Source organism: Oreochromis aureus, linkage group 15 (assembly GCF_013358895.1).
Source record: "Oreochromis aureus strain Israel breed Guangdong linkage group 15, ZZ_aureus, whole genome shotgun sequence".
NCBI classification, from domain to species: Eukaryota; Metazoa; Chordata; class Actinopteri; order Cichliformes; family Cichlidae; genus Oreochromis; species Oreochromis aureus.
This window is the reverse complement of record NC_052956.1, coordinates 497,608-525,569: the sequence shown is the minus strand read 5'-3', so window position 1 is coordinate 525,569 and position 27,962 is coordinate 497,608. Positions and strand designations below refer to the sequence as shown.

General features: G+C 43.0%; 1 protein-coding gene across 1 annotated transcript; it reads right to left on the bottom strand.

Moving 5' to 3' along the window:
* Window positions 1-1,178: 1,178 nt before the first annotated feature.
* pnocb (prepronociceptin b) lies at window positions 1,179-27,666 on the bottom strand. The gene is made up of 3 exons (XM_031734152.2): window positions 27,593-27,666; window positions 9,261-9,516; window positions 1,179-2,039 (listed from the first exon to the last, which is right to left on the bottom strand). Exons 2-3 carry the CDS (start codon window positions 9,396-9,398, stop codon window positions 1,386-1,388), a joined length of 792 nt encoding a protein of 263 aa, XP_031590012.1. The 5' UTR covers window positions 9,399-9,516; window positions 27,593-27,666; the 3' UTR covers window positions 1,179-1,385.
* Between the last annotated feature and the right edge of the window lie 296 nt (window positions 27,667-27,962).

The following is a 27,962-nucleotide window of genomic DNA, read 5'->3' as shown; positions in this document are numbered from 1 at the left end:
TCTGCTCCCTCATTTTCACAATTAAAGGATAGTTTGGGAAAGCTGTAATTGTTAGTGGGTAGGCTGGGTTAACATTTGAAATCCAGGTTTAGGCCGTAAAAGAGGGAGAATTTATTTTTAAATATGAGAAACTACTCCTCAATATTACTGATATTTGTTCATAATTACAGCTCAGATGCCAACATACTTTGTTACAGTGACTTTAACAGAGCCTTTATCGACTCTTCTTAGAGCTCCCTGTGCGCTCCTTCTCCTAGTTATTGTTGAAAAACTGATTGTACCAGTTTGAGCTACTTTTCTTATAACTGGAGGATGTGATGCACAGACTCTCGAGACGAATAATGTTCATGTAGCTCATCTCAAATTTGCCTCAAATCAAAATATACAGAATATCTTCTATTCTCAGACTTGATTCTCACAATTGAAACCAAAAAGGAAAGAATTATCATTTTTATGAATTATTATTACTGGACACTACTGTCCTTTTTCACTCAAAAATGTTATATTCTGTTATCTCGCCGTCTTATGTTAATTTGTAATTTCAGTCTAACTCCTGGGAAAGGGCCTCAACCTGAGGCATCCCTAGACTTCCACATCCTCGGACACTAGAGGGCAGTATTGTTCCGCTGACGCAAACCTGACGTTCATTTCTCAGAGAAACTCGTGACTGGAACAGTTTGCAATAAAAACTTCCACCTTATTGCAGAAATAACAGAATACAATAGAAAAAAAAACACTTTTTACTGTCAGTGTTAATAAAGTCAGAGTCCAGAAAACCAATTTATCTCAGTGTGTTTACTTAATTAAGTTTCCTAAGCAGGAAATTAGATTTTTATATCATTAATTAATAGTTGGTGCTTCAGCAGTTTCACCATCTGATTTATAAAATCATCTGATCTTGTGTCTGCTCTAACGTGGGAAGATGAGCAGTTAGTAGCTGTATAGGAGCCAACTATTCCTAAATCTAGGAATACCTTTTTCAAAGCGGGACCCTGATTTATGGTAGTCCATGATTCCAAAGAGAAAAACAAAGTGCGGACTTCATGTTCCAGCCAAACATGGATCAAAGTGCTTTCCACATCATTTTCAAACTCTTCAATTAAACCAGTTCTCCAGTCTCATTTGGCCACTTTTTATTATACCGACACACAAAAATATATTCAATTGCACTTCTCGAATTCTTTTATTTGACAGAATGTAAATGTGGTTAATAGGAACGACATCACGGTCAAAACATTCTTTGTTACTTGGAGACACAAAGTGAGGCGCAGCAAGATGGCGGAGTCTGTTCTTCTGATGACGTCACAGTTCAAACTGGAGTGAGCTGCTGTGAAAAAAAATGGTTGACAGGTTGAGGTAACCAGAGGCGGTGCCCCGGAAACACTTTACAGTTTGTGTTGCCTCCACAAGCGGCTCATGGGCATGGGGTTGAATCTGCCGCTGCGGTTGCTCCTCATGCCCAGGTACTGCCTCAGCAGCTGGTTGACCCGTTTCTGACTGTTCCATTTGCGGGCAGATTTCCGGACGCCTATGAACCCGCCGTAGCGCTTCTGTAGCGGCCTCATTGATGAGCCCAGCAGCTTCCTGTATGCGTGGCGCCCCCTCTGAAAGCCGCCAAAGCGTTTAGATAAGGCGATGCCCTCTGAGCTCTCACCTTCATTGGCCTCTAGCTGGCCATCGCTTTCCACGTTCCTCTCCTCTCTGGGCTTCTGCTCTTCATCCGTCAGACTGAGATCCAGACTCTGCAGGCCCTCCCCCTCCTCAGAGGATCCCAGCAGCGATGAGTCATACTGGACGCTGCGCACCTCGAAGGGTGTCTCATCCCGATCCCCCTCCTGGAAACGCTCCGCAGCTGTCGACTGCACCAGTTCACTGTCAGAGTTCAGGTCGAGAGAGGTCAGCTCCAGCTCTTCTCCCGTTCTCTTGAAGAGAGCACCTCCTTCAGAAAGTGTAGGATGGAGCGATAGCTTCACAGCACGTTTGCATACCTCCCACGTCAGCGAAGAGGAGATGCGACCCTCGCATTCCAACAAACACACCTGCAGAGGGAAGAGAAACAGCGACGTGGTGAGGTGATCCGAAGTTAACTGATGAAAACACAACAAAGATCCCAAAGTCTTTGAAGACTAAGAAAGAAGGTGACAGTGAGGATACTAAGAATAATGGGCTCAAGACCCTGGCAAATAATTACAGGTGTTTAGTCCACACACCAGAGCAACATGACGGTCGAACGTAACGGTACTGACAAGGCCTGAAATATCTCCGTTTTCTACAGTCACAAATTTTCTTTCCTTAGAACATAAATCATGAAAAGAGCATCGCTAAAAAAGGGGGAAGGGCAAATAACAGAGCAGAGAGCAGACACGCCCTGATTTCAAGTCTAACACACATAAACTGGCTGTCTCTGAACATGTGCGTGTTATTTCTGATGGAACATGAGTTCTCCCATTGATCTCTTACTGGTTGTTTCCTCACATGTTGCATTTCCTACATTCAAGCACTGCTTAGCAAACATAGCAGTGTGATATTCCTGACCTGATCTTTAAACAGTTTTAGCTAGCACTGCTGTTATAGTTGCTAGTTGTTAGAAGCGGTAATTTGGATCGTTATATTTATTAAAGTTTAAAGCTACGGGCAAAGAATCCTACAAAGAAGGATTCTAAGGTTAGCACGATGAAGCGTTTCCTGGGGTGAGACAGTGGGCTTTGTATTTCTTTAGAGAAATGCAGAAGGACAGCTTTTGCAAAAAGGATGTAAATGGCTGTGGTGACCACATATTTCAAGAAGAAGATGGTTTTGAATAAGAGAGGAAGGCGCACAAAGGTGCAGTCTGAAAGACAAACTGCAAGGTGGTGTGAGGGGTGGTGTAGCTGGGGTGCAGTGGATGGCAGCCTGCAGCATGATTCTGGACATCAAGAAGGGGAGGTGAACCTGGTGGTTTACTGAGGACGTGCAGGGAAGAATTCAAAGGAAGAGGTAAGCAAAGAAGAAGTGGGATAGTCCTGTGGGGCTAGACGTACGACAAAGACAGAGGTGGCAAAGGAAAAGGCTTAGTGGGTTTTATGTGAAGCTGGAGCCTAACGAGGGAGAAAAGCCAGAAAAAATTGTTTATCTTGGAAACTGAGAGGATGGCTGAGGAATGCAGAAGAAGTGTACTGGTCCTGATTTTCAAGAACTAGAGCTCCAGAAGGAAAACATTTGATGAGCGATACCATGAAGAGTTGTTGAAGCTAGGTTAAGTAGAGCGGTGACAGTCGTTGAGCTGCAGTATGCCTTCATGCCGAGAAGGTAATGTTTGGTGGGGGGTTATTACTGGTTAGCTTAGCATAGGCAGCTGGAGTCCGCTAATGTTTTCCTGTCCTTGTCCACCACAGTCACTACACCAGAGCTCTTCACTGTCTATCTTTGCTGTTGGTTCCTTTTGGAGCATTTCTAACAGAATATCGAACTAAAACAATGGTTTGCTGAGGTACAGTCTGTTACTTAGCACTAATTAGCAAGCATGCTTCTCTGTGCATTTTATTCATTCAGCTAGCTAGCCAAGCTAGCTAACGTTAGCTGATGAATCAACTCTCCAAACATTTTAAGGTCACTTCTGGCTCTAAAAGACAAACCCTGCGCTGCCTAAAACACTAATGCTGAAGCTTCACATTGAGGAGTGGCTACATCCATCTGCTATACTGCCTGTGAATACGACACACGGTACATGTATGAACATGTTCATGGGGGAAAAAGCTGCCTTTTGTGGCTCAAAGTTAGATTCATGAGACAGAAAATGATGTGGCCCACACATGAGAGTCAGGTGATAAATATCTGTGGGTTTTTGACCATAAGCTGAACCGTTTATATTACATGAGTGAATTCAACTATTTCTCGTATGAAAAAGTGCAGTCTAATGAGACTACTGACTGCTTCCTGTGTCCCCAAGCAGTGAAAATATGGACTGAGTTTACAGCCAAAAAGAAAGCAAAATGTAAAAGCTAGCCACGCATTTTAATCAAATATCTTTTCTTCTAGTCAAATAGCCAAATACAAAAAATTGTATGGCCATTATTTTATGGCATTACTATATTAGTTTTTGTGCACTACTAGGCGTCAGCTGAACAAGCTTGATGGCTTGGGTGTCACAGAAGTTAATGGGCCTCGTTCCTGCTGTATTCAGCAAGTTATCTGCGAATCTGACACATCCATAATTTGACAAATGTGACATCGACTATTGCAAAATGATTGACAGCACAAAATTGGAGAAAAGTGCGAGGCTGTTTGAAGGACAGCAGGTAAATTATGTCTTTTGCTGACAACTATTTATTTCCGAATGACTCTTCAGCTTCAAGACGTTATGTTTCCTCTCCTAAAAACTTGGAATTGAACTTTTCTGTATAGAGCGAACTTTGTCAGCGCTGAATCACCGCCTCGTCTTAATGACTTTCCTGTCCTAGTCGTGACGCTTGATAGTCTGACTTCAAGGACCAATGAAGATATTTGAAGTGCATTTAAAGCTTTTTTGATGCAACAATGCCTTTTCTTTTTTAGTAAATCCAAATACATTTATCACCTATATTTTGCATCCATATATGGCTGACAGTAGGTCACAGTATTCTTCTCTTTCACCCTTTCCCAAACTCCCGAGCTTGCTGATTTCAGTTTGAGGTAAGAAGCAAATCCCATTTACTCGTCAAATCTCGCTCAAACGAGATAAATTGCATTGTTATCAGAAACCTGCTCACATCAAAGGAAGGAGAGAAGAGGGAGTTTCGCTGTGAATCTATCAACGGAAATTAATTATCCATCGTAAATGAAATGAGCACACCAGGGGATTCTCCGCTGCGGATCAATGGAGCAATCTAAAGGAGTTTATGAGCGAGAGGAAATGTGTGCATGCACACAGTCCACGATTTATATACTCGTGAGGACAAGAGGATAAAACGGTTGAGAAAATTCTCTAAGAGGAGCTCCCTTCAAAGGCTTAATTCTCACAGAGGAGGTGGGTCAGGGCTGGCTCTTAACTACAGTGTTGAGATTTTGATGTACTAACTGATCAGAGAAGCAGCAGAAAAGCTCCTACTTTTCTACCTAATCTTGGGGTGGACAGAGTTTAAGGCCCACCTAGATGCCTTCTTTAAGGCCAAAGGCCATCTTATGAGCCAGCTTATGCTCACAAGCCATCTGCAAACATCTTATCAAAAGAGTTGTTCCTGTGAGGAGTGACTGATAATAGTGTATGTGACGGAGAGCCAGAGAAGTCACACTTTGCCTCCTGTGTGATGTGGTGGACAGATACAGTTCTTCAGGGAAAGGGAAGACGTTCAGGCAGCGAAGTCCCACTGAAGAAATCGAACCAACCGTGTGCGAAGAGGAAACCAGAAACCGTAAACCTTTCCAAAACGTTTCCATCAGGGTGACGATTAGCAAAGGTTATCGCTATCAATAGTATATCAATATATATCAAATATTTCTTTTTGCTGATCCCAAACCCCATTAAAGGTTGTTTCAGTGAAAGATATGTTCAGACATTTATTGTAATTTATTGTATCAATATCATATCATCAAAGTTGATATGAAAAACAGTAACATACTAAAAAAAGAGAAAACAGATGAAAGAGAAGGAGTACATGATCTGTCAGCCTCAGAGGAGAAATTCACTGCAATTAAGAAAAAATCCAGATTCTCCAGCAAGGAAATGTGAGGAATACGGGAAGATTACAGACTGCACCTTTACTGTATGGTTTTCTTTACATGTGATTGTATTGTACAATCACATGTAAAGTGTTTTGTGATTTATGGTAGTTTTAGAAAACCAAATAACAGTAATAAAAATAATATAATATAATATGATATAGTATAATATAATATAATATAATATAATATAATATATAATACATTCAGATTCAAAAATAAATTATATGTATATATATATATATCTCGATGACATGGTAGTTTTAGATAAGCAGAGGAAGATGGGTGTAGTGATAGACACAGCGATACCGAATGTCAGCAACATGAGACACTGGAGAAGGACCAAGGGCTCAGAGAAGAGCTCGAGAGGATGTGGAGGGTGAAGGTAACGGTGGTCCCCGTGGTAATCGGAGCACTAGGTGCGGTGACTCCCAATCTAGGCGAGTGGCTCCAGCAGATCCCGGGAACAACATCGGAGATCTCTGTCCGGAAGAGCGCAGTCCTGGGAACAGCTAAGATACTGCAGGAACCTGAAGCTCCCAGGCCTCTGGTAGAGGACCCGAGGTTGGAGGATAGACCGCCCGCAGGGGTGAGCAGGGACAGAGAGAGAGAGGTGTGTGTGTGTGTGTGTGAGAAATTCTTAAGTGAAATTTAATATTCCTGTATGAAAAAGCAGCACTATTGATGATAATTTGTTTCTTGAGCTGCAAAGACGAAACTGGGTTTCCACCAGTAAAGCAGTTGGACCCAGCTTGGCTTGAGAGCTAACCACCTGGGACACCACATGCTGTGCAGCAAAGTCAGAACAGCTGTGCTGTGTAGCATATAAACCACTGCTGGAGCCAAGAGCAGAGCTGTTCACCTTGTTCTGACTGTTTTGTGTAAAAAACACTTAAACGTAGGCTGATAGCATACATACGGGAGTGTGGCAGATCTTTACAATGTTCAGCATGAGGCCCCGGGCCTCAACAATCAAAGGTGTGTCAGGAACCAGCTGAGCTGTGGCTGTTTGCAAATGAGACAGAGTGATGATTTTAATTGGACGAAAGTCTGGCAGCTAATGACAAACACAGACAAAGTAACCCTGGTTACACTCTCACCTTCACACAGCTGAACTACAAACGAGAGCAGGCAAAAAACTCTGTGACTAAGAGCCACATCACAGGTAATTAGCACATATGTAAACAAAAGCTGGCATTTATAAAAATGACAGTAAGTAATGAATGTGGTGGTAGAATCTGTGTGTGTGGATACGTGCACGGGCGTGTAGGTATGCGCACAAATAAATCAATGGGTCCTGACATTATAGCAAACAGCGGCGGCCTCACACACACACACTCTCAGTCTGGAGTGGGAAACAATGGAATTGCTCCGTGGATTCCATCTGTGGCTCAATGGGATGGCGGCAAACACAATGAGGTGCTGATCAAATGTGTCAGTCAGCGATGTAGGCCCAGGCTGATGATACTGAGAGGCAGTCTATTACAACTCCCAAAAAGGTCCCAGCTGTCTTTCCTCTGCATCATTATCAGCTAAATTAGCCGTCCTACAGCTATTCGTGGACACCCACCGCCTATTTTTACCCACTGATTTTTCTCAGACTGTTTGGAAATGAGATTCTGTGCCGCGTGGAAGTTTTGGGTTCCGTTCAGAGAACGATCACATCCTCCCACTGTAGAGGCCGGTATTTCCTGATGGCCACAAAGAACTGTGCAAGTGCTGTAGGTACTCACAGAGAAGCAACACTAATTAATCCCTTCTGCATGAAAGTGTCTCCATCATATCACCGAACCCCAACGCTATGAGAGAAAAATAATATAGTCTTTTTTTTCAGGTTTTAGGATTTTATGTTTATGTGTATGTCTAAGTGTGGCTCTTATGACCCAAGTGTGTGTGTGTGTGTGTGTGTGTGGCACTAACCACCCATTATAACACTAATTGCCATTTGTGCATTGGCACAGAAAGAACATTGGCACTCTGCACTGACACCTGTCCACACAGGAGATGAGAAGCACTTCCAGCATAAAGAGTGCTGTCTGTCTGTCTGTCTGTCTGTCATTTAACATTGTCCTGGTTGTCCAGTTGCTTTTTTAACTTCTACATTTTTATCAAGCAAGCTTTGTGGGAAAAATAGGCTAATAATGAATAATTATCATGGTTGTCTTAAAAAATGCACTGTGGTTAGGGAAAGTCAGCTTAGGCTGAAACCAGAGTTACCCCAGAATGTCCGACTATTAAACTGGAAATCTAAAGTTTTATGCTTTTTAGCCGTGCTGGCTGTAAGGCTGTTGTTTGAGCACTGGGTGGCCTAACACGGTGGTCATGTGTTTGAATGTGCTGGGAAGCAGGGACCTTTCTTCTGCATGGATTCCCTCTGGGTCCTCCAAACGTACAAGGACATACACATTAGGTTAACTGGTAATTCACTCGCTGGGCTCACGTCCTCATTTTATGTTTGGCAGCGTTTTAGTAGAAGAAGGTATGAACTGAGCTGCGGTTTGGGGAAGCCCTCGAAGGGGACTGGCGGTGGCTCCCGGGCCCAGCAGAGCCCCATGTACTAAATAGAAGGGGGGGGGGGGCACGAAAACAAGAACGAACAGCTTGTAAAACTGGGGGGGAACATTTATAGATGAGAAGCGGAAGGAGCGTTTGGAAATTCAGATACTTTATCTCCAATAATAAAATGGTCATAAGTGTGAATGTGAGCTTGTCTGGTTGTCAGACGTTATATCCCCGCATCATGATTTCCAGAAACTTCAGTTATCCCCTGATCTTCATCTATCTCATACAGTTACACTCGGGCCGGGCTACCAGTCCATAAAGGGGCTGACACGGAGAGACGGGGAGTCACTGAGACACACGTCCACACTTCACCAGTTAATCCGGCATGCCTGTGTTTGATTCTGAGCAATGAGACAACAGAAAAATGACCGAGCCACACGAGGCTCCAACCTAGAACCCTGTCACAGTGATAACCACCGCATAACCGCCCTGCTCCCCGTACGTCCTTTCCCGCAGTTTCAGCCTGCTTGTTTCTTCCTGTCACCTGTGCAGGTAATAAAGTAATTAGCAGAAGCAGCTCCAGTGTCAGCACTGTACAAAGTGGAACATGGTGTCATTCATCGAGACTCTGCATGTGTGTGACATGAAATCTGGATTTCTTCTATTCTTAATTATTGTTGCCACCACAATTCTGCTCTGCATGAATAACCCTATAATATTTTGGATGGATGTTTTGGTGACTGAAATATGCTTCATACCTTAATTCTTGTGAAAAAAGAAATATTTTATACTCTTCTTGCTGTTTTTGAGGTGAAGACACAACAATGTAAATGGCTGACAGCACACAGAGAAAGCTTATGCACAATGACAACCAGACAACGCAAAAACACAACGTAACTAGTTACATTACGTAGCAAACAAAGCACACACAAAGCACACACTATCAAACTGTACACGATGTGTTACAAAGACACTCTTATCAATAACTCACTGGATCACAATCATGGCCCCATCAGGGTGCTGACACGCGCCACGGTGTTGATCATTCACACAGAATTACAATGATACACACATGTGCTCACCATGGTGTTGAAGGTTTGTTCCAGCTGCTGTTGCTGCAGGAGCAGTCCACAGGCCATACATTGCCCCTGACAGTCGCTGCGTCCAGGGGTGAAGAGACATGCCAGCAGCACCACCAGGCACCACAGAGGGATCTTCATCGCTCAGCGCACCCAGACAGGCAGCGACAAAGAGGAGCCCAGCAAGCAGAAGAGTTCAAAACAAGGAGTCAGCAGCTGGAGGATCTGGGAGGTAAAACCTGTGGGATCTGGCTCCAGCCTGCGGGGAGAGAGAGCGGACAGACTGACAGGAATACTGCAGAAATTCCAACTCACAGGGATAATTTTGTTGGATTTGGCCGGCCAGTCAAAGCGTTGGTGGTGGGAGAGTGTTCATCAAATAACAGGAAATGGACAGTGTGGGTGGGATAGAGATAGAGCACAACCTGAGGCAATAAATGATAAAACGGGCAATTTCCAGTGGACAGGAATCATCCTGTGCAGGCTGGAGGGTTGGATCGCAGATCGAAATCATACACCGCAGGCTGGAGATTAGTAAGAGCCGATGTGTTCCTCCACAGATTAGCTTGAAACTACAACACAGGTCATTTCCTGTGGCAGCAAGAAATCTGCACACAACAGTGTGATTGGACGATGATAAAATGGGCATTAGAGTCCATGTTGAAGCAAAAATATGCTAGCAGTGAAGAAATGTGTGAAAGGACGCGTGCAGGCTGAGGAAGAATAACTGGTGAGCTAGACCCCGGCATCTGGTTGTGGGCTCTAACTGTCTGACCCCCATTTATTCTGCCACTCACCACCGAATCACCCAATAACAGCAATAACAAAGAGAAAAACAGTGCAGAGCAGCATAGATTGCTTCTGCTCAATAGAAATACTCCACACTCTGTCTGCAGGCTGAAAGCCCTCGTGCTCGTGTTCACCAAACTATAAGACTTTAGGAAATAGGTTCTCTGTTTTTCACACAGTAACAGCTTTATTGCTGGAGCTACTCAATCTGTTGACCTTAAAGGAGAGGTCAGAGGTCAAATAAGAAATACTAATAATGAAGTACTTGCTATATATCGACAATACACACCACACTTGTAAGAATCACAGTTTTTAAATTCGTCAGGTTTCCCACCAGTAAGTCTTTAAGGTCAACTTAAAGGTCTTGAAGATGTGAGCAAAGTTTGGATTGTTCCTCTACACCTCGACAAAATGATATCAGGATTCAATCAAAACCTTTCACGCTATTACGTTTACGGAGAGAAGGACATGTCTGCAACCAAAAAACAAAACCTGCTTAGCAGAGCTAAAAATCTTACAGGTGTAATAAAACTGAAGGGGAGCACCGATCACTGAACCACACACCACAGTCACGTATGTGAATCAGTAGAAAGGACGGAGGATATTAAGGACGTTCTGCAGTTTTCTCGTGGAATTAGATGCACTGCTGGTCTGAGTCTTTAAGTCTTGACTAGCTGTTTGCACGTGCAGGATTACTTAGGGGGTCGTGGAAGTTTGGGGAAGATGTGCAGACCTGCAGAGCAGCTAGAGTCAGAGAAGACTGGGATGATAGTCCTCTCCCCAGTGGGCCTCCTCGGTTCCCATTTACAAACTAAAAGAAGAGGGAAACTCTCCCAACTTTGTTCAGACGTGTTGGTGCCATCAACTTCAAAATGAGCCAATATTTTTCCTAAAATGATTGATTTTCTCCCGTTAGATATGCTTTCTGTGTTCTCGTGTGAATAAAGTATGGGAATCACCGCTTTCTCTTTTTATTTACATTTTAAACAGCGTACCAGCTTTTTAGGAGTCGGACGACAATATTAGTGTTTCCACTTTGTTACATTACCACTCGTAGTCAGCAGCATATGAAACAAGTCGTGTGTGACTCCAGCCCATTTACACAAGTAGAAACGGTTTTATGGGAAATCATTAGGAGAGCTGTTTGCTTGCTTTGCAAACATCGTTTGGTCGCCTGCTGACTAAGCCCATTTCAGATGGTTAGATTCTCCTGTAAGCAGCTCTCGCCAAGTCGAACAAACGAGTAAACCAGGAAAATGTAAGTGATGGTGTCGGCCCTCGACAGGCGTCAGAATCACAAAGATCCACCTTTCACACATTAATTATATTCAAACAGCGTGTTCATATGAATGTGCTGTTAAAAGGGTTTTTGTTCACATCATTAATAATGGTTTTAGTGAAATGTTTTGGTAACTAGATAATGGACCTCCATTCGTCGGCCTGCACACATTCAAAGGCTCATTTAAAAACATTATTATAATTTTTAGCTGGGACCTGAATATCTCTGAGGTTACACGCAGATATGCAGTCTATGTAGAGCAGTCCCAGTGTTTGCACCGTGTCAGGACAGTGTTACATAAGATCAACGTTTTAAATGAGTTTCATTTGAGCGCCCGATGCTGCACGGTCACTCGTTTAAGTCAGGACGCTTCAAACTGACTCAAAAAGCCTTGAAAATACATTTTGTGAAGAAGCTGTTTGCAGTCAAAGCGGCGCTTCGACTCTGACAAACACATTTACAGCCTAAACAGAAAATCTTTGAGCTTCCTTCACATGAGGGGTTCTGAAAAGTTGATGTAACGAACGCCGCTGCGCCGCTCCGGGTGTGCAATTACCCACGTGCTCGTCAGCGGGCGCGCCAAACGAATTTTTCAGCTATGACTTGGTTTGATTTAAAGTCGTACAGAAATATTTGAGATCAGTATTTTTCTGGAGTTTGAACAAATTTTCAAGATTTTTGTTTTGTTTTCCTGCGCCTGCTTTTTGGTGATCAGGCTTCCTAAAAGCTCTGATGGGAATAAATTACCACCACTCCTTGCTGCTTTGGCCATTTTGGATGAAGGCTGTTACGATTACAGAAAAACAATCTTTGTGGATATTAATGGACCGGGCGGTCTCGAGATTTGTGTAGCAGATGTAACAGTGAGCTGGTTGTAAAGATTTGCACTGATCGGCCTGTCACAGACGTGATTGCCGTCAGTGTTTCCTGCATCACTTGGACGCCTCTTCCCTCCCTTCACACACCCCTTAATGCCCTGTAATTTGTCCCATTAACAAAAAGTCCAGCGCTGTTATTTGCTTCTCTAAACAGGTTTTAGGTGAAGTACACACACTTTAAAGTTTAGTGTGTTTTATGGTATCATTCCCGTAGCGTGGTCACTTTCTTATCGTTTGCTTCTGGTAGGAGCTCATGCATCTGCGATTTGTGTGTCTCCATTTTGGCCTAAAATGAGGGAATATTTCAGCAAATACAGATCCGGTGCATCCATGTGGAAATGCACACTGAGTTAAGCAGTGAGTTCAGATGTGTGAGTCACATTTCCATTTCTACAGCTGTTAGAAGACAAGCCTACGCAGCAATGTGTTAAACAGCTTTGAGAGAACTGTTGTTGTGATTCGCCACAATATTAAATACAAATACATTTTGTCTTAAGATCACAACGTACGTTAATACATCACCAAACAACTGTGCGTCCAAATGAAGATTACCATTCAGGATGGAGCCTGTAATTATAGTAATAATAGTAATAATAGTACTGCAAATTTAATACAGGATTTACTTTGATTATTAACGGAGCTCTGCTCACTGAAGATCAGTGAGGGGTAGAGGATATAATTTAACTGATGAAGGCTGAAAGCAGTTGAGTCAAGTGATGAGCAAAGTGAGCGAGAACATTTGCGAAGGGTAGAGCTGCCATTCCTCCACACTGAAAGGAGTCAGCTGTAGGAGGTGGCCTTGTAAGGGGACCTGGACCCAGATAAGCAGATAGAATATATGACATCTATTAGCTGGATTGTAATATCATTTTCTACAGGCATTTGTGATCCCTGCAGGATAACCTTTAATTCCACAAAAAACCCTAAAAACCTTTAGTACTTGACTGTTTTGTGAACTTCCTGACATTGAACCTCACAAAGATAAAACACCTTTAAACCACTAAAATTGCTATTGGAAACATGATGTTTGCATTTCTTTGGGACAGCTGTGGACCGCCTAAAAAGACACCATGAATTAATCTGCAGCAGTCGACATTAAAGCATTCCCCGGTGTGCGTGGACCTGCCACCGTGCCCAAAGGCCACAGGAGTCACAGCTTATCCACATCTCAATCACATCAAATTCAATTTGTGTGACACTTTGAGCCACAGACCAACACACTCCTTTCTCTGCTCTATCTCCTGTAATGATTCGCTTCCCCGTCATCCAGTTTAGCCACCTATAATTCTGAATACTATTTCAGTTATCCTCAACATTTCATATCATTTCCAGAGAAGGCAGTTAACGGGGTGCAGGGGGAGGATATGCACAGTGCTGATTGGGAGGGTAGGCCCCTACACAGCCTTTTCCCAACACCACTGGAGCCGGGGAGAGAGTCGTATTCGAAAACAGGGCTTCATCGTGTGTAAATATAAAAAACCTTGGCGTTCTTAACGAACGCTGACATGAAAGCAAAAAGAAAATGGGCTTTAACGAAGGGGCCTGACGTCCCTGTACTTTTCAGATGATTCTTCCCATCTCGCTGAAATGAATGCTTTTACCCAGTTCTTTCCAAAACAAATATATTGTCCTGAGCTTCCATTAGAGTTAACTAAGACCCTGAAAGTCTTACGTGTTCTCAAGAGAAATGTTTTTCCCTTTGAATCAGAGAGGAAGCAATCAGAACACTCATAAAAGGGCCACCGCTCTCATGCATTTGCTTTTGTTATCTGAGTACATTTCTTGTCAGAGCTGAAAATGAACAAGCAGAAACATATGCTGTAATTTTTCCACCTGTTTACTGTCCTTAAAGAAACATAATGAAAATCATTAAGGGCAGCGGGGAGGTCAGAAACAGGTGAGTGATCTGTTTTTTCCTTTTTTGTTGAAGGAAGGTAATCAAATTGTTTCAAAGAGCAGACAAGTGCCTTTCAGTGTTGTTTCAGCACAGATCTTTTTTTATTTTAGTCTGTTATGAAATGTATTACATCAAAAAAGGCTCATAAAGGTGTGTTTAGTTTTACATAAAGAAAAAAAGAAGTGACAGGGCTTTAGTTTTATTCATTCATAGACTTTGTTAACAAGGATGGGCAACACTGTTTAACCATGCACTTTGTGAGAATCAGGTCAGACTAGCTATGTGTGAATGCACCAGAACACATGCAAAGTATTTCAGGTGTTTTCCTTATAATTTATTCAGTTTAATAACCATGTTAACAATTTATGTTTGCTGTTATTCACATTATAGTACACGTGTTGGCTTGCCTTAAATAGCCTTAGCTATCTCTTTGGTTGATGCTAACTGAATGCTCAGCTAACATCATTGGTCAGGTGCATTGTTGATTCTGGACCAACGCCATCGTGCTGATGTACGACACCGACGCAGGGATTTCAGATCGCTGCAGTCCAAGATAACAAAGACTGTGTGAAAGGAAGTGGGCAGATTAACGATCAGTTACCATCCACAATCAGATGTTTGCCTTCTACGTTCCACGGTCAGGCCTGTTGGTCACATCCTAGGAAGGCTGAAGGGTGCACATGTGATGGCACAAGCACTGCTTCAACAAGGGAAGCACTTCCATCCATTTTCTTCCACTTGTCCAGGTCTAAGGTCTCGCCTGTCTCTTAGGGTGAACAGAAAACAACGCCCTCCAAAAGAAATGAAGATTTTCCACTGCTTGTATCCACAGTCCTAATCTTTTGATCATTACTCACATCTCATAGTCATAAGTGAGGGTGGGTGGGGGGGTAGGAGCGTAGATCAACGCGTTTAGCATCCATATCCACACAGACACTGTGCCAGTCTGTCTTTCAGCCTCCTGCTCTACTCGCTCTGACTTTTGAGGGAGAACCAAAAATACTGGAGCTCCTCCACTTGGGAGCAGAAACTATTCCCAAGCTGGAGTGGGCACTCCAGCCTTTCCTGGCTGAGAACCATTGCCTCAGACTGGGATGTGCTAATTCTCATTCCATTTTCATTAAATCCACATGAAAACACAGCCGTCCTCCTTATGCTAATACTTTTTATATGGTCTCTGAAAAAAAAAAACCCTCTTGTGTTTCCAGCAAGTGAACAGGGGGATTCATCCTGTACTTTGTGTACAAAGTTGCAAAGTGAAGTGAATTAATAAAGCTAACGATGGGATAAATTAGCATTAGCAGCTTTAATAAAAGGTGGAGAGGGCATCCACGGTGTCACAAATGTGAGCAGGGTGGAAGAAAAGCTCCATGCTCGTCTGACAAAGCTCTGACTCACTGCATCTCATCCATTAGGTGTCTGCATAAAGCTGAAGAGCACAATGGAGTCTGCTAATGCATAGATAACCCACAGGTCCCTCGCTCTCAGCTTCCCTCTTGCTCCCTTTTTTGCATCTTCTGTACTTTCCCGTTTTTCGCTGCCTCCCTTCTTCCTGCACTCGTCTCCCAACATCTCTCCTTTTCCACATTTATGAATTATAGCTGATGTGTTATCTCTACAGACATATTGCAGAGGTTTCCAGCCTTTTCCACTGGTTGGAGATCTTAACTCCTGGTCATTAAGATCAACCTGGAGCCAGGAGCCATCAAAGATGGATTGCATGAAGATGCAGTCACTTAAAAGGGGGGAGATGATTAAAATTTCTTCTCTGCCTATTAAATCTCACGGACCATTAATGGCGTTAGATTTATTCTTCATATCCTGAGATTTATGACTGTTTTATCACCTTACGCTCTCCAGTCACTTCTGGGAAATGTGTTGATCTGAGATAATGGTCCAGTGTGGTTTGGTGTGGAAAAGACAAAGATACTGATTCAAAAGTCTTACTCTCATACACGTTTTAGATGCATGTGAACAAATGCACACAAAACAATCTTTTATAGGGTTACTTCGTGTAAATACACAAACACACTCATTTGTAGCTAAGACAAATTAAACTTTCATGGTGCTCACAAATTTAACAGCAACATCTTTTTTCCAGAAGTTGCATCTCAGCTGCTCTAGATGATGCAGACTCAGGAGGGTAAAGGCTTCAATAGAAAGTAAATCTGTTAAATGAAAATACAAAAATTGGAAAGAAAGGCTTTTTAAATGTCTCTCGTCTGACGGTAACAAACTGACTGCCACTCACCTCCTTTGTAGCAAGGCGAAGGTGTTAAGGGTGAAGATGCAAATCTCAAACCCTGAGCACATGAAAGCCACACTGTCTGCGTGGTGAAGTCCCACTGCAGAGAACGTGGGATTTGTTTCTCTGGTCTGAGTGAAGTGAGACAGGAAACACACTCATGTCACCACAATGACATTTTTCTGATCGTAAAAATAAACTGTGTTTACAAATGTGCCTGAAACCTACGAATGCTGAATTTAACTCCATTAGATTCATCGTACATTATGACATCATGTTTTTGTAGTTTAATAACTACAAACTACTCGCTGCACTTTTTCTAGTCTGTACTTCCAGGACATGTTTCTGTATTTCAGATTAGATCAAAAACACGAAGCGTCCTAAACCTTGGTTGTGTTAATGTGATTATACACAAAACAGTAGATAAAAACTCTGGAGCAAAGTTATTATTGATTTCTTTTTCCAGCCTATTAGTTTAGTTTCACCGCTGTTCAGTTTACTTCTTATCTTCAACAAAAAGCATTTGGTTTTAATGTTCATTGTGAATCTGGTCGTGCTGACAGAAAGAGTCAAAAACTAAAACATTCCCTCCACAATTTCATTTGATCTCAGATTCTTTAGTTAAAATATCATTTTTATTACTTTTAAGGGTTTTTCTGTTAGTAGTTAGTCTAGTTATTGTCACTCTACTAGTTCTAGTTATGAGTGGATCTGGTCATCTCGCACAGAGAGGGGCAGCCAATCAGAAGAGAGCGTGAGAGAAGCTAGAACTGCTTGTTTTAGACAGTGGATGGACTGACTGTGGTCCAGTACAATGTAAATAAGGATTATATTTAAACATGAATCATGAACACCTGTTCTAGAAGAGTCCAAGAATAAAATGATGGAGGTGGATGTGAACATAACTCCCCCCACTTTTAACACTGTTATTACTACTACAAAGCCCACACTGCAAAGGGCTTTTAGTCTTCACTGCGTTATGATCGATTCATGTTCCCATTTAAAATTCCAACGCTGATAAAAATAAATTCTTATTGGTTGTCGAACCAATAAGATAAAGATAAGATTTATAATTAAAGAATATTCTGTGACTGTTTTCACTCGTTTGATAATTGTTCTGTCTAAAAATCCCAAAGTCAAAACTGAAGTTCCTCTTCAGTTAGCGCGGCGCCATTCTGCTGCACTGCCGCAGCTGCAGCCTCACAAACCCCCCCGCAGTGCAACTCCACTGAAATACACACCACATATGGCTCCCTACTGTCAAAACACTGATAACAAGTTACTCTTCCAAACACACACACACACACACACACACACACACACACACACACACACACACACACACACACACACACACACAGCCACTGGATCATCAGCCGTGGAAATCCAGCCTGTGCGGCCACAGATAAACCGTGGGTGACTCAGCGCGCCGTTCAGACCAGCAGGAGCAGAAGGTGCGCTTGCAGTTGTGCCTTGGCAGATCCTAAAACGACTAATCTGAGAGAATGCTCTTAATCCGATTTGGACTTTCTGTCATGGCTGCAGCAGATTTCAGGACTGGAACTATTACCTGGCCCATTGCACCATTTAAAAAAATGTTATTGTGACACAGATAAACACATTGACTGGTTACAGGGAACATAAAGAGGTCAAGAGTAGGCAGGGACATTGGTAGGATGGGGTGACAGTACAGGAAGTGAGAACGATAAGTGCCGTGAGAAATTCCCCAAGAAGTTTAAAACTGATTCAGAATGATCAGGTGGCAACGATGTCAGCTGTGGAAAAAAATCCCTCTGTTGGTCTTGAAGCTTTTATTACACAGGTAATTACACAGGTAATTACATTTATATGCATTTTTTATCATCCCAGAGTGATATAACTGGCAGGATACGGTAGTGTGTTATGAAAGGAGGCAGACGGACAAAGAGACGCCCCGGAGAGCAGAGGAGGTCAACAGGAGAGAGGGAGCGACGCAGGAAGGAGGCGACGTCAACAGGTGTGTGTGTCAGGATGCTTACATTAAACACAGCATCGCAAAAACATCATGTAAAAACTCACTTTCTCATTATAATGACATTTAGGTTTTTAGTGAAGTTGTATTGTGATGGTTTCTTTTCATTGTCCAGTAAGCAGTGCTTTCTATAATGGTTATTCTGGGCACATACAGTGTTTATGTCCAATCAGTGAAGTTATTATGGGGTACCTCAAACATGTGAGCACAAGGCTGTTTAACTGCATTCATGCAGAACTGTCAGATTTACTGGCGCTGTCATTTAAAACTCTTCATAAATGTTTGGTTTTTAATCAAAAAAGCCTTTCATGAAGCTGTGATTGCATTTCTGTTGTTTTAGTATATTTTTTTTAGTATTTCTGTCATTTTTTATTATTACTAGCAAACCCTTCGGCCCTACATGCTGCTTTGGTGTTAGGTCAGGATCTATATGCTGATAAACTGACCAGAAAAACACTGATTGTGATTACACAATAAATTTGTTAGATACCATATTTTCACCAATATAAATATGCAAAATGAAGAATATGTTAAAATTAGAATTAGATGAATTAGATGTATAGATTTAATATTCATATTGTCGCTGTTATCCATATATTGTTGTCATCATATTTTCCAGACTTTAAGCATTTTTGTAGCTGGTTATTTCAATAACTTGATCATCAGCCAATCAGATTACGAATTTGCATCGACTGTTACAACATGTTGTGTAACGAATGTAGCACGCACACACTAAACTTCAACAAACGTCCACATTTGTAAAGTCCCGGATTAGACGATGATCGGATTTATATAAAACATTTACATGTGTCACATGGATGTGAGCGCTCGCGGTGCCATAACCAATGTTTATTTAAGGTTTGATCAGGATTGGTGGAGAAGGAATACACAAACATACACACACCCATGTGCTACAGTCATTATAGTCTTAGTATTATTATAAATACTAATAACACAAGTGCTTTTTTTTTTTTTTTTTTTTTTTTTTTTTTTTAACCTGTCCCGTTTGGTTCTTTTGCCATCAGAATTATTGTCTAAAGGCGAAGAAAGATGCCCAACGGATTTACTTTACCAAACTGACCATCCCAGCCTTGCCGTAATGGTCCATTTGATTCACCTTTTATTGTTTATTTTATTTTCACTTGCTGAATACGGGACAGACTTGACTGGTGGAAAGAAAGGGAGAAAGAAAGAGGGAAAGAAAAACAGCTGAGAAGAGGGACGGGGAGAAGGGCAAAACCAAAACCAACAGAATAAGCAGACAAAAAATACATATATCGATCACCTGGATCACCTGTTGAGAAAGAAAAAAAGAAAGCAAGCAGAAGAAAACGAGAGTAATAAACAAGATCACAATGATCTATGTGAATATGACAGTAAATACTAAATATTAAACATTATTGTGCAGCACGTGAGATCGACAGCGCACAGTGTGCTTTGAGGTAGGAGCCAAAAGGGTGTAGTTTGTGTGTGTGATCACCCGTGTGTGCACCTGTGAGCATGAACGCTTGTTTTTTAAAAGGTTCCTTCATGTAATGATCTGCTAGAGGGTGTGGGGGCCACTGCCCCGTCCTCCAGGGCATGAAGCAGGTATGGAGGAGATCAAAACTCCAGACATCCAGAGGCCCCCAGAACACAAGAGACCAAGGAAGACCAACAGAGGGCAGCCAGCGCCACTATCCCAGAAAGAGCTGAGGAGAGTCCCAGATGAGGGGTCACTCAGCAGCCGCGGAGCAGAAGCCGGGGGTTGCAGTGACGTGCCCGTGAGCTCCGCCGGCAGCCAGCTGTGCCTGAGTGACCGAGCCCCGGGCCGAGGCCGAGGCACCCCATCCCGAGGTGGCCCGAGCGAGCCCCAGGCTCCAGGCCCCGATAAGCAGCCGCCAAGGAGTGAGCCGGTGGGTACCTGGGCGCCCACCCCGGACACAAAGAACCACCAACGCACCGATGTCTGAGGCGTCTGCCACCGGCAGGGGAAGTGGTGGGGGAGATGGGCCTCAAACCTTGGAGGGCCTGAGATGTCCCCAGAGAGGTGGCGTCTGATACCCGACCTGACATATAGACACAGACATACAGGCACACACAGATACAAACATCTATTCCCACCCTCATGCTCTCATATACAATTACTCAACACTCACCCAACGTGGAGACGGACATAAAGAGACGCTGTACACACAATCACACTCCCAAGCGTGCTCTAAGCCCCGGGTCTAGGTACCCTTGCCCCTGGAGGGGGAACTGCGCCCAGACCCAGGTGATGTTACCCTTTTCCCTGCGGTGGGAGAAGCAGACTGCCCGACTCCGCAGCAGCAGGGAGGCCCCACATTCCAGACCCCAGTCGGACGGCCAACTCCTCCTCCTAGCCCCCCGCCTCCAGCAGGCCGCAGAGAACGGGGGTGTGGGAAGACTCAAACCTCCCTCCACCCGCTCATATGTAGTGTTGATGTATGTGTGTTCTAAGGTGCATTTAAAACCCAGGAGGGCATGGAGCTACCTGCCAGAGCAGCAGGTAGGCGTATAGCCCCTCCTGCTAGCCCTCAATGTCTCACGTGTATTTAAAATTGAGAGGTGGGCAACGACGCCAGGGGTGAGGTGTACACCCTGATGGTAATTTGGAATCCGTGTAGCGTGCCCACCCCAAGATCCTATATGTATGTGTAATGAGAGTGTGAGTAATGTGAATGTCTAAGTTGTGGGATAAAATTGAGGCAGAGGCAGCCAGAAGGGGACAGAGGGGGGATGTCTCCTCTGCACCCTGGTGACACACCCCACCCCAAGGCCCTGCATGTGTGGGTGACTGTGGTGGAGCGGGAAGAGGAGGCAGCTGGAGATGGGAGGGAAGGAAGGAGGGGCAGTGACCCCTCCTGGGGCCAGCTCCCCGCTGACCCCAGTAGGCACCCCATACTCTGCAACCCGCCAGGAAAAGGGGGCCCAGGCCCATCCGGACCGGGGCCCAGTGCAGCAACGCCGCCCAGCCCCACAGAGCCCGGGACAGTCCACCCGACCCCACCACAGAGAAAACTGCACCCACCCCATCATCCACTCATCTTCCAGACTACACAAGACAATAGACGCCCAGGCTGAGATCTTCCTCCACCTCTCCTGTAGTCTCCCCTCCTGCAGAGAGAGTTCCTGAAGAGAGGAAATCTCCTGCAGGATTTGACAACCTCCCCACCAGTTGAAGCGCCCCCAGGTGGTTCGATGCACAGGCGGCACCCTGCGCCAGGACTGGGCCCCATACACCCACCCGCCCACAACCCCGGCAACACACCAACCAGGACCCAAGCCCCTGAGGCTTGGCCAGGGCCCCAGCCCAGAGACGGAGTGCCCCAGAACCTCACGCCCATCCCGGACCCACCCAGGGGCAGCCAGGCTACCAGGTCAGTAACCCACGTCCGTCAGCACAGACCCTCCCTAGCCCTGCTGCACGCAGCCACGAGGAAACCGTCACCTAAGAGCCAACAGAGCCCCTAATTGGCCATGACCGTTACTACTCCCGGTTGAGCCCCCAAGGAAGATGCTCCCGGGAACCCCTGATGCCCTAAGCCTGTCCCTACCCCCACACCAATCACAACAGTGAAGGTGGGACCAAACTAAGACCCCCACCCCACTAGGTGATGGAGCTGATCAAAGGAGCCCAGAGCAATTGATCTGATGTGGTGGCAGAGGCTGTATCAAGACTAATGTAATCTAATAAATAATTTCTATATTGGTTAGAATTAAGATTATTTTTATTTTTCCAGTTCATGAGGACTGTTTTCTTGGCTATGCATAGGGCAGTGAAAACCATATGGGCTATATTCTTTTCGGAGTGACATTATCTAAGCTGCCCAACAAACATACTAAAGGCGGTTGGAATGTTACATTTCAGACACTTTGATAAGTCTTCACATATCTCGCGCCAAAACTTCTGAACTGGTGGACAGAACCAAAGAGCGTGGATATAATTGTCCGGTGAATTGGTTTGGCAGTGTGAGCAGTTGTTGGTAGACGTAAAGCCCATCTTGAACATCCGATGACCTGTATAGTGCACTCTATGTAGTATTTTGTATTGAATTAATTGAAGACTGGGATTTCTAATTAGATGAAAGGTTTTTGAGCAAATCTGAGACCAGAAGTTTTGGTCAAAGTTAACTGATAAATCCGCTTCCCATTTTGCAATAGGAAGTGATATTGATTCATCTGTTTTAGAAAGCATTCTGTATATTTTGGATAGTAATTTGGGGGTTTTAAGAGTAAGAAATTGAACCACACTTGGTGGTGTTTGTAGTTCATCTTGACCCGGTTTAAATCTCTTTTTTATTATGGATTTAATTTGCTGATATTCTAAAAATCTTTTCTTGTTGATCCCATATTGTGTAACTAGTCTGTCAAATGAAATAAATTCTGTTCCTTCTAGTATATGTTCTAAATATTTGATTCCTTTACCACTCCAATCTGAAAAGTTTATCATATTATTGTTTTGTAATATGTCAGGGTTGTTCCAGATAGGTGTACGTTTGCATGGGATTAATGAAGACTCTGTCAACTTCAGAAACTCCCACCACGCTGTCAGAGAAGAGCTGATGTTGATGCTTTTGAAGCATTCATGTCGTTGGATGTTTGAGCTGATAAATGGTAGATCTGAAATCTCTAGATTATTGCAAAGTGCTTGTTCTACATCTATCCAAGGTTCATCTAAGAGGGTATGTTTTTGCCATCCTGAGATAAACTGAAGCCTGTTGGCTAAGAAGTAGTGCTGAAAGTTAGGTAGTTCTAATCCTCCTTTATCCTTGGTCTTTTGTAATGTTTTTAAGCTTATACGTGGGGGCTTATTTTTCCAAAGGAATTTGGACATATATGAATCTAGAGATCTGAACCAATCTTATGGCGGTTTAGTTGGGATCATTGAGAATAAATAATTTATTTTTGGTAATACCATCATTTTTATAGCGGCAACCCTTCCCATGAGTGATATGGGTAGACATTTCCACCTAGCCAGATCACCTTCTACCTTCTTTAAAAGTGGGATATGGTTTAATTTAGTTAGATCTGCAAGCTTGGGAGAAACATTAATACCTAAATATTTTATATTTCCGATTGCAGTGGAGTAGAAGAGGAATTATGGAAGGAGCAATTAATCGGAAGGACTGTAGATTTTGACCAGTTAATTGAGTAATCTGATATTCTTGCAAAAGAGTTTATCAGTTCAATCACCCCAGAGATATTGGTTTGTGAATTCTGGAGAAAGAGTAACACATCATCCGCATAAAGGCTGATTTTATGTTCCACGTTCTTGCATTTTATGCCCTTAATTACTGAATTCTGTCTAATTGCTGCTGCTAGTGGTTCGATAAAAATTGCAAACAGTGAAGGGAGAGTGGGCATCCCTGCCTGGTGCCCCTCAGGAGACAGAAGCTGGAGGATGTCTGGTCATTTGTTCTCACACAAGCTGTTGGGGAATTATATAATATTTTTAACCAGTTGATGAAAGAAGATCCAAAACCAAATTTGTGTAAAGTTGCAAATAGAAATTTCCAGTTAACTCTGTCAAACGCTTTTTCTGCATCTAAAGAAAATATTGTAGTTTCAAGGTTTTTACTGTATGAGTAGTCTATCAAATTAAGTAATCTACGTGTGTTAGTTGATGAGTGCCTACCTTTTATGAAACCAGTTTGGTCAGGATGAATTAAGAGGGGGTTATTTTCTCTAATCTCTTTGAGAGAGCTTTGCAGATTATTTTGAGGTCTACATTTATAAGGGATATTGGACGATAGCTTGAGGGATATACAGGGTCTTTGCCTGGTTTTAGCAGGAGATTAATGTTTGCAGAATTCATATTTGATGGAAGTCTGCCATTTTCTTTGATTTCCAACAACGTTCTGTATAAAACTGGTGCTAGAATCGTCCAGAATTCTTTGTAGAATTCTGCAGGAAAGCCATCTGGGCCTGGAGCCTTATTATTGGGCATACTTATCAGGGCTTCCTGGAGTTCACCTGGCGTCAGTGGCGAATCTAGTGCCATTGCTTGAGTGTCTAATAATTTTGGGAGAGTTATGTTGTCTAAAAACTGATCAATTTCCTTTTTAGATGGGTTTATTTGTGGTGAATACAACGATTTATAGAAATCCCTGAAAATGTTGTTTATTTGTTTCGGGTCATATATTGTGTTCCCAGATGAATCTTGAACAGCACATATAGTTATTTTTTCTTTCTTTATTTTTAGCTGGTTTGCTAGAAATTGACCGGATTTATTACTATGTTCATAATTTTGTAAGCGTAGTCTTTGTACTAAGAATTTTGTTTTTTTATCAATTATCTCATTTAATTCTAGTTTTGTTTTGCATATTTTGTTCAATGTTTCCTGATCTTGGTGGGACACGTAGGCTTCTTCTAGGGATTTGATGGTTTTTTCTAATTCCTGAATATTTTTGTTTTCTTCTTTCTTTTTATGTGATGAGAAAGAAATTATTTTACCTCTCATCACAGCTTTCCCTGCTTCCCATAGAACAGAAGCTGATGTTCCGGGAGTGTCATTAAAGTCTAAATATGAAGTCCACTCTTTTTTAAAATATTTAATAAAGTCTTCATCTTTAAGCAGTGAAGTATTAAATCTCCAGTTTTTACTTGGCGTTATAGTCATTATAGTCTTAGTATTATTATAAATACTAATAACACAAGTGCTTTTAATACACATATGATTTAAAATAATCCAGTGCTGTATACAATAATACAGTGATGAAGACAACGTCCAAGACCCCCCCACCCCCCCACCGCCCATGGCTGTGCTGTGATGATGTCACATATCAAGAGCTTGAGGAGGGAGTGTGTGGGTTGGGGGTGTGACACCACTCCTCCACGCTGCACCCATGAGGGTAAGGGTTCGATCCTGTGAGTGCAGCTTCCTGTGAGGAACGGCGTGATGACACGCCACTCCAGATTTGGTTTTATCTTTGAAATTCTCTTTTTCTTAATCTCTGCTTCTTCACATCTGCTGGAAGAATCAGAACTCCTGCTGCTGGAAAACAACACGATGTTATCTCTCGTTGCTTCTGATCTTTAGGAAATCTTATCAAATGCCGACTGCAGAGCACACCGATTGAGGAGGTGCGTTTCTCTCTCTATAACATTCTCACTAAAATTCTCCCAGATCTTAAGTGGGGAAATGTTGCACCCATCACGTTCATTACTGGTTTCTTTCCCGGCATCACCATCACATCAGATCAGCTGAGCATATCATTGCTACTGTTTCCATCAGTGGTTCAAGCAGGTTTCTTTTAATTGGAAATAGATTTGTACCTGGGGCTAAACGCTCACGTGGGTGACATCTCTTCAGCAATCACTCTCTGCGTCGCTTATGTCCTTCACAGTGGGGGAAAAATCACACCCCTCATCAAGGTGCATTAATAGCCCGGAAAGAATATTACGCCAGTGCAGAGCAGAGCGTAGTACATCGGCTGAGGCTGGGGCCGGGATTGGATGTGCGGGAGATGGAGGGAAACCTGGACGCTCCCATGTCATTCCCCAAACCTGTACAGGTTATTTAGTTTGATGCGACCCAAAAATGAAAGAATGTGCTTAAAACAGTCATTGAAAACATCGAATGTGTGAATCCACAAAGAATATTGAAGAAAAATGAAAGGTTTTCACACAAAAGGGACATTACGCCCTTAATGATGCACTCAGTTCTGCAGTATTAATTCCCCACTGGCTCTGGCTCTACAGCTGAAATTCTGCAGAGTGTTATGCAGCTGACATTGTGTCATCATTGATCTGGTCGCTGTTAAGCTGCGTTGACACCTGTGCGAATCCATTGGACATGGAGCCAGGGAAAGCAATCTAGCACGGCCACACAAGCTCCTTACTTTTATCCAAGTGAGGAAAAAGAAAAAAAGAAGTGTTGAACTGCAAAATAGTTGTACATGTAGCAGCGCAGGGGCAACAGATAACAGGTAAACCTGCTGTTTTATAAAACAGACCCCCATTAATATGCATATATATGAATAAACGGCAAGAAATCTTAATGAATATTTACAGAGAGGCTCTAAAAAGCCTGTAAACGCTTTAATCAGTTCAATCTTTAGCGTAGGCAGCAGAAATCCTAAAAGCTGTTTCAGATGATTACTGGGAGGGATGCTCGTAACGCACTGGCAGCAGATGCTTTTTTCTTTTTTGTTTCTTTACAAAAATAAAATAAATTGCAAATGAAATCGTGACATGCTTTGGCAATAAAACAAGTTATAGATTAAACCTGTTTCAGATCTGAAGAAACAGTCAGGTTTAGAAATGGGATTACTTTCATGCACAATCTTTAAACACGAATACACTGAGATGGGGGGGGTATACCTCTAAAACAGTTAAAACAGCGCCTCTGTCCTGTAACCATCAAACATCCCCCTCATGTGCACACATTTCTCTGAGAATGGCACATTAACCACCCATTTTCTCCCTGTCTCTGCAAGGATCGTCTTTACTGATAATGGCCAAAGATTATGCACATTCATTACCATTATCATTAGAATCATCATTATCACGCGCTTGGCATAATAACCACGTTCAGCTGATTTTCTGGAGGTTTTTCTGTAGTACGGTTTGACTCCAGAAAGTGAAAAACAGCTTCTTAATATTAATGTTTTATTCAATCAGATCAAACTAACCTGCTGGTGCTGTTTTCTCTTTTTAAAAGAAACAAAAACAGGAAAAATAGTTTATTGATTTCTTCTCCATCTAAATCATCTGTGTTGAATTGACCACTTCTGCATTGTTAGCTGTGTTAAAATCACACAGACGTCAGCCCAATGCCAAAAGCTGCTGAGTGACTAAGTGCTTTCTCCACACGATCTGGGACTCTCTCTCTCTCTCTCTGGTTAATTAAGCAGTAATCAGGTGTGGTGCCTTTACCACTAACAATAACTGTGCTACCTTTAGAGCTGTAGGGACACAAACTGGGTAATGGAAAAGATTGCTTCAGGTGAAGGAGGATTATTTACAGGATCACCTCTTAAGTCAAAATCAAAATCACAGAGCCAAAGAGAGACAAAGTAGAAAGGAAAAGGCAGACGTAGGAGGTGAATCCTGACAGTGGCTGCCTTAAACAACAATATTCCCCCAGGATTACTGCACAGTGCATGGGACGCACAACAAGTCCTTTCCTAATTAACTATTGTCTCCTTTAAATAATCCAGGAAGTGTAACAACACAATCTCGCTACACAGGTAGACTCGCATAAATAAAGTCACAATCGAGCGCTTGCTTACCTGGATGTGTGAAGACGTTTCTCAGAGTCTTTGCCTTCTGTGGCTACAGCAGAGTTTGGCTGGCTCAGCTCGTATCCTTAGGCTCAGGGTTTCAACAACTGAGTGCATGCCTCCTCTGAGGCTTCTTATAATGGCACACCCCTTCCCTCCTGGCTCAACCCTCCAGTTCCCCCTCACCTCCCTCCCTTCTCCTGTATATCACCACTTGCATCACCGTAGAGAGCTAGAGAAAGGGGTGGATTCCCCTATTCAGTTACGCACAAACCCCCGGCCATACACATAAACGGTTGGCCCGCACTGACGTAGGAGGTATTGCCTACGACACCGATTTCGTCTTCATCGAGCCAACTGATGGGGCTCTAAAAATATG

Bases quoted from the DNA above. Each gene is read 5' to 3' on its own strand.
- pnocb (XM_031734152.2), bottom strand. From the start codon at position 9,398: ATGAAGATCCCTCTGTGGTGCCTGGTGGTGCTGCTGGCATGTCTCTTC. The intron at 2,040-9,260 runs GTGAGCACATGT...TTCCCTCTGCAG, and splicing joins AACAAACCTTCAACACCATG to GTGTGTTTGTTGGAATGCGA.